The following is a 7,500-nucleotide window of genomic DNA, read 5'->3' on the forward strand; positions in this document are numbered from 1 at the left end:
TTCCATCAGTAGGGCTAACGCTCACATGGTTCATATGGGATTGAAATCTAGCACTTCGCATTACACTCTGTTCAGTTAACTCTACTACCTAAAATGACTTACTTAAAAAGAAAAAAAACGAAACAGTACTTTAAGTTGAAAACAAGGAAGACCAACTAAATGTAGGATACGACAAGGTTAATTTTCTACTAAGTGTTTAAAGCAGCTACTAAGTTTTCCCATTTTTTAAAATAACTAGCGAGTTTATCCCTCTCCCTCGCAATATGGAGTTCGGGGTTTAGAACTGGGCTGGATTTGTAAAACATGGATTTGTAAAAGGTGGATTTAAGGAAATTGATAGCACTGTTTGATTGTTGATTTGTTTATTTCTTTGTCTATCTCATTTTAATTTTAATCCTTTTTATTTTATTTTCATTTTATTTTATCGCTTGACATTTAAGTAAGTACTGAAAAAAAAATAGGCCTTTCCGAGTTCATGTCTGCCTCCTCTTCAAAGCGAGTCTAAGTGCGAAGTTTTTGTTATGAAAATTAGTTTTTATTCATGTGTAAAGTAGAACTAATTACCATGAAGTGGAGACCCCTTGCTCCGAAAGCTGCGCACTAGCCAACTTAGCTACACCTGTAAATGTTGGTTTTTTGAGGAGAGAAAACCGGAGGACCTGGGAAAAAACCTTGCGGAGCAGAGTAGAGAACCAACAAACTCAACCCACATATGGCGTAGAATCCGGAAATCGATCCCAGGCCACATTGGTGGAAGGCGAGTGCTCTCACCACTGCGCCAGCCCTGCGTTAAAGATGAATAAAACACTGGATTCTGTCTACGCGCCATGTCCTTAAAATGTTTGAATTATTCATAGCAGGAACAGAAACAATTATCCATATCTGGACTAAGCTTTTTCACTGAACTCAAATACGTGAAGAAGTGAAAACTGTGCATCCAGCCAGCAGCCGCAGCCAGCACGCGAACAATCCCAAGAAAGAGAACGTCCCAAGAAAGAAAATAAATAATAATAATTTTCAGTCTATGAATTCGTAGCAACAATCCATGTTTTACAAATCACCTTTTACAAATCCGTGTTTTACAAATCCATGTTTTACAAATCCACATTTGACAAATCCGTGTTTTACAAATCCACATTTGACAAATCCATGTTTTACAAATCCACATTTGACAAATCCATGTTTTGCAAATCCATTTAATGTTTTACAAATCCAATCCAGTCCAGCTTTTACAATATGCCTTCTTAAACTAGTGAGGATTTGATGTCCCTTTCTCCTTGATTGATGAACCAATGAAATAAACAAATTCCAGTTAAAATAAAGAGGTATCCTTTTGAAATCAGGGCTTAAAACGTCAGTGTTTAGTTAACATAGTTTTGAAATCCAGAGCAAAAGGAGAATTGATTTTTCGATCATAGTCAGGATCCTTTATTTCAGGTCAAGGCCCAAAACCTGCCCCACCCCAGATTACTGAATTTTTACAAAACGACTTGGTAGCTCCAGATGAGGTGAAGTTTCGGGATAACGTCAACTGGCAGCTTAATCTCCCATGTCGCGCCACAGGATCAAACAAGTTGTCATGGGAATGGAGGCACAACGATAGCATAATTAATCCGAATAAATTTGAGTTTGATGATGATTGGCAGCTTAGTCAAGATGGTACCTTGAAGGCCAAGGGCCTTAGCATATCGGACAGTGGAACCTACCAGTGTTTTGTCACAGATACTGTTACTGGTGTCAAGACGTTTAGCAGGAAGCTAAGAGTTGCAGTAACTGGTAAGATACATGAAAACAGGAGGAATAAATCAGTATTGTTACAGTGTATATATATTTTTTGATCATTACATGTAGGTACTTGGGCATATTTGGAAGAAAAACGGACTGGCAGTTCCTCTCACTTGAGTTGGTCCTAAAGGGCTTGAAATTGTGACGAATACAGTCATATATAATAATTATTTGCGACTGAATTCTTTCCCTTTGCGACTCAAAATATCTGGAGGGTTAACAGTTGCCACTTTGACGCTAATTTTGGAAAAAAAACTATTAACCCATTTACACCTCAAATGCCCTGGGACGTATCACCATATCTGGCAGTTAACAATTAACTGAGAGGGAAACCTGAGGGTCTTCCTCTTACTCTTTACGAACAGTGTGGGCATGCAGGGGTTTCAATAAAAGGTGGCTACTGGCTATAGACCGCCTGGTACTTTGCTCTGTCCCGCTGCCTCCTTCACACAATTTGAGAGTTTTACTGTGTAAGCGTTTTTCCAACGTTCTCTGGCTCGAAAATAAAATTGCTATCATACTTGCCTTACCAGCCAATGTTTCTGGTAAAAATGACTATAATTTTAGTGTTTTATTGCCTAATTTTCGTTCCCTTTAAGAGGGGAATACATGAATTGTTGGAAAACGCTGGAAATGGCATTTCCAAGCATGTAGATTTAACATTTTCTGGGGGAGCATGCTCCCAGACCCCCCTAGAGGCTCATGCCTTTGGCGCTCGCTTCCACAGCCGTCTACTTTTAAAATACTTTCCCAGCCACCTACTTCAAAAACGTACAGAAAGCACTGGGCATTGGGTTCTTTGAAGGAGACTCAGGCATAGTTTTTGAGTGAGTGTACAGTAGAGGTTGCTTACCCATTGACTCCTGGACTGCTCCCATTGATGAATAAAATCATCTGGCATTGGACAGAGTAAAATCTATTAACTAAAGTCTCACTGCTAGGAGTAAATGGGTTAATTGCAATGTTTTATTCTAATTTTTGGGTGTCATGAAATATTACATCATTTTTGTGTGACATAGCCCCTTTCATTAATGCCTTCTTAAAGAGTTTTCTTTGATTTTTGGTTGATTTATCAGGTTTCATCTTGTTTGTCTGCATGGGTGGTTTGAAATGTTTGATTCTCTTTAGTCACCAAAAATTGATACAAACTTTCAAGGGATAAGCAAAATCAGTTAGTACATATTATTGTTCTTATTGATTTTCTCGGCAGCTGTTGGACAGTTCAATGATTATTCATCCATTACCCGTCAAGTTCAGCTTGGTAGACCATTTGAGTTTGACTGTCCACCCCATGGCCCCAGTTCTCTCGTTAGTTTCACTTGGACGTCGAAAAAGGAATTAAACATCCAATTTCCGAGAAGCGAGAGAGTTGCAATTGATCCATCAAATGGTGCTTTGCACATCATGTACGTTACACCAGAAGATATTACACACATTAGGGATTTGGGAGGAATCCAGTGCACAATGTCGGGTGCAAACACCTTTTTCAGATCTGGTGCCTTGACTTTAACAACACCACCAGGTGCGTTTTTTTTTCCTTCTTCTATTTCTAGGGGGTGTCAAATAACCCTAAGGGGGAATTAATAATATCGTTGAGAGGTGGCTGGAGCAAATGAACACAGCAGGCAGGGAGGCCTTTTAAACATTTTATAAAAGCCGTTACAATGATTGACCCCAAAGTCAGTTTTTAAAACGATGTTATTGCCAGGCTTGCTGACTTCTTTTTGGAGAGAAAAGAACAGACTTGACAAAACTGGGAGCTCTGTGCCCAACAAACTCGTTGTGAAGAGTATGTGGGTTCTTTATCCCATTTATTCCTCAAACGTCCTAGGACGTCTCCCATTGGCAATTAAAATAGTCTGGCGTTAGACAGAGTAAAATCTATTAATCTCACTCTCACGGGTCAATGGGTTAAATTGTCCAATGAAATTCATGGACACTGAAGTGTTGTATTAGTCTTACCACTTGGGATACGTGGTCTTTCTTCTCAGTTATTTTAAGACCCTGAGTAAGAGTTAATGTGGCCAACCTCTGACTCTCACATGGTGGTCCTGTGCTTAACCACAGTTGGTGCACAGTTAGCTTTTACAGTGACTGTAATAATAGGGAGCTTTAGCAACGAAGACAGCAACGGCAACGAGAACGTCGTCGTTAAATGTGAATTCGCGTCACTGTAATCGCTTCGCGACTATTCCTAGCATTTTAACTTAACAAAGGTGTGGCAAACCCTCAAGAACGAAACTAGTATGAACGGCGCTCAATTTACGAGAGAAAATGAAATTATTCTCAAGCGCTGACGTTCTCCGTAAAACCTCAAATTTTGTCATTTCACGTTGCATTTTTGCTGACGACGTCAAAGAAATAGACAGAAGTGAAAAGATGCACGTGCAGAGCGTGCAAAGCTATTGCTTTTGCTCACTAAATATGCAAATTTGTGACATTCTCGTTGTCGTCGCTGTTGTCGTTGCTAACGCTTCCTACTGATGAGGGAGGAGGGATGGTGCAGTGGTGGCCCGTGTTCGATTCCCAGACTCGGTGTCATATGTGGGTTGAGTTTGTTGGTTCTCTACTCTGCACCGAGAGGTTTTCTCCAGGGAATCCGGTTTCCCCTGCCCCTGGGGTGCAGGGAAAGCGCAGGGAATCCGGTTTCCCCTGCCCTTGGGTGCAGGGATGGCACAGTGGTGAGAGCACTCGCCTTCCACCAATGTGGCCCGTGTTCGATTCCCGGACTCGGTGTCATATATGGGTTGAGTTTGTTTGTTCTCTACTCTGCTCCGAGAGGTTTTTCTCCGGGTACTCTGGTTTTCTCCTCTCTTTAAATACCAACCTATTTGACATGTGTTGATTTGGTTTCTGTACAGCAGTGTTCCTTATTAGTACCTCGAGATCAGCACTTAAATACAGTTGAAACTTAAATAAAGTTTGCCAACTTTCTTGTATGACTACTTTAATTCCATTCATCTTCTTGGATATTTGTGGAGCCGCAAATAAAAAATACTTCACCGAAGCCATATTTTGTTTGCATTACAAATTGAGAACGGTTTGTAAAGAAACTGTGCTGTACCGCGCACCGGTGGCTCAGTTGGTTGAGCACCGGGCTGTTACGCGGGAGGTCGTGAGTTCAACTTCGGCCGGACCAACACTCAGAAAGTGCTGCCTTTGTAATTACATCAGCAAATGGTTAGACTCTCTAGTCTTCTCGGATAAGGACGATAAACCGGAGGTCCCGTCTCACAACCCTTCAATGTTCATAATCCTGTGGGACGTAAAAGAATCCGCACACTTGTCGTAAAGAGTAGGGCATGTAGTTCCCGGTGTTGTGGTCTGTCTTCTGTGGTGTATCATGGTTGGGAGGGGAAATGCTCGGAGATATTAGGTACATCAAGCTACTCTAAAAATCGGAGGGTAAATAAAGATAAATGATATGATATGATGATCAGCAAGTGTTTGAAGCACTGAAATTTAGTATTATCAACTGAGTGTTGGTCCTTTTATTCGTCAGTTCAAGTTTGGAGGAGTCTGTACGTTGGGAACTCAAGTTACAAGTAATAGACAGCGTATAAATATTAAAAAGTTAAAATAGTAGTTAGCCGTATGGTAGTCACACTATGTAGGTATACTTGCTCAGCATCATTCCTGATAAGAGCTGCTGTGTTTGGTTTATTATTATCTTTATGTTTTTTTTAAGGCGCACCAAATCCCGCCGAATTTAGCATTCCATCTTTTGTAACTTCTGCAACATCAAAATCTGTTGAAGTAGCTGTGGAGGGAAGAAGTAAAGTGTTGTATTGCCTAGCTACTGCAAGGTAAGTGTACCTTTAAAGCAATGGTACACGTATCATGAGCTTTGCATTCAATAGACCTTTTTACCGATACGGCGACCATTTTGATTTCTATTGTTTCGAAAGACATTATGGGATGCCCAGGGAGCAAATTAATATGTATTTGCCCCTGGGTATCCCATAATGGCTATTCGAAACAATAGAAATCAAAATGGCCGCCGTATCGGTAAAAAGGTCTATTGCAGTGGGACGGTAGTTTTGTTGTACTGTAAGTAACTGAATGTACTACTACTACGTACTACTACTACTACTTCTATGAGAACTAATAATAATGATAATAATAATAATGATAATAATAATAATAATAATAATAATAATAATAATAATAATAATAATAATAATAATAATAGTACTACACTACTACTACTATTACTACTACTAATAATAATAATATGATATCCCAAATCCCGTGATCCCGTGTGTGTTACAACGGAAGCAAAGGTGTTGACTGCAGCAAGAGCTGGGAATCTGTTGAAGAAATCTCAAGAGATGCAGTTCTTGGAGATCGCTAAAGACAAAAAGTGGCAAGGAAAAGTTATTCCGTGTAAGATGGGACAATGATAGCCTAAGCATAACCAGCTGCTTTGCATGGTTAAAAGGCTGGCCTACATGCCCTGCATTTACCATCGCGGGCATGTATGAACAGTATGAGCAGTTGTTACCTACGACGCAAACCTGAAAAAAGTCCTAAGCAGGTTATGTGGGAAGGTAGCTGAGAGCGTTGCTTCTGTACTGGCTGGATGTTGCTCCCCGGCACAAACCAAGTACCTACACAGGAATAATGCAGCTTTAAATATTCTGTTTTTTGAGCTCCTGCGAGAGCATGGGTTAATAAAAGAGGTTCCACCTCACAGGCGATTCCAAAACCAGCCTACCAGAACACCACGAGTGAGGAGTTTTGGGATATTCCCATCTATGCAGAGCACAACGAAGTTAAAGCAAATCGGATCGATGCGCGACTTGTCAGCAACGAGAGGAAAGAAGTCTGCACAATTGAACGAGCTGCCCATGGATTGAGAGTAGAGCCAAGGAAAGTGAGGAAAAGACACTCACGTATGGACCCATGGTGTGGGAACTGAAGCAGAGATACAATGGCTGCAGGGTTGAACAGCTTAACGACGTAATTGACGTACTTGATGGTTACTCTAAGCACCTTGAGAAGTTTGCGAGGAAGCTGCTAGGAGGGAGAGCACTTGAGCGGATGAAGAAGTCGGTCATTTCAAACACTTTGAAGATTGGCAGAACATTTAAGATAAATACTTAGTTAGGGCGCTAAGGACACAGATTTTAGTTTTTCTATTTCCTCCAGAAATCTAGAAACACAAGTGTCGCAAATCTTGTATTTTACTGATGTTCTTATGTAGATTTTATAGTGTAAAAGAGTGATATGATTCTAAATATTAACCTTTTAGTAGAGATAACCAAGTTATGATGGCCTCGTGTAGGTTCATTAGAGATAATTGGAGCAAAATCAATTTATGACAAGAGCTCCAGTACCAGTGTTTACTGTATAAAATAGATGATAATAATAGTAAGTTACAGTTGGACAGGACCATTAAGTTTCGGTACTTTATAATATGGTCTAGCCCTAGAGGTCAAAGCTTCTGGCAACATAGCATTTAGAAACTACCTGTAGTGCATGTTAGTAAGCCAATGGTGTTTTTACCCTTAAATTTCTTCCTGCAAACATTCATTAAGACATTTTGACGCAAAAAGCTTTTCTTTCATAGACCATACCCAACAATAACCTGGAAAAAAAATGGGAAGGTACTTCAAGATGGAGTAGATTTCTTTAAAATTCCATCAGCATTTCATGGACGACTCCTAAACATCACAAAGGTGGATGAGAATATGCACGAAGATATTTATACCT

The 7,500-nt window shown here is 40.1% G+C and overlaps 1 protein-coding gene across 2 annotated transcripts in view; it reads left to right on the forward strand.

Annotated features, from left to right (window-relative positions):
• The window catches only part of LOC138011774 (hemicentin-1-like), a 91,399-nt gene that overhangs the window by 13,338 nt on the left and 70,561 nt on the right, over positions 1-7,500 (forward strand). For both annotated transcript variants that reach the window (XM_068858934.1, XM_068858933.1), the window contains exons 3-6: positions 1,438-1,776; positions 2,996-3,307; positions 5,474-5,591; positions 7,358-7,500. The exon at positions 7,358-7,500 is cut by the window's right edge and continues 69 nt beyond it. In XM_068858934.1, the coding sequence (XP_068715035.1) occupies positions 1,438-1,776; positions 2,996-3,307; positions 5,474-5,591; positions 7,358-7,500 (912 nt within the window). The remainder of the gene's footprint in view (positions 1-1,437; positions 1,777-2,995; positions 3,308-5,473; positions 5,592-7,357) is intronic.

Source organism: Montipora foliosa, chromosome 7 (assembly GCF_036669935.1).
Source record: "Montipora foliosa isolate CH-2021 chromosome 7, ASM3666993v2, whole genome shotgun sequence".
In the NCBI taxonomy this organism is placed as follows: Eukaryota; Metazoa; Cnidaria; class Anthozoa; order Scleractinia; family Acroporidae; genus Montipora; species Montipora foliosa.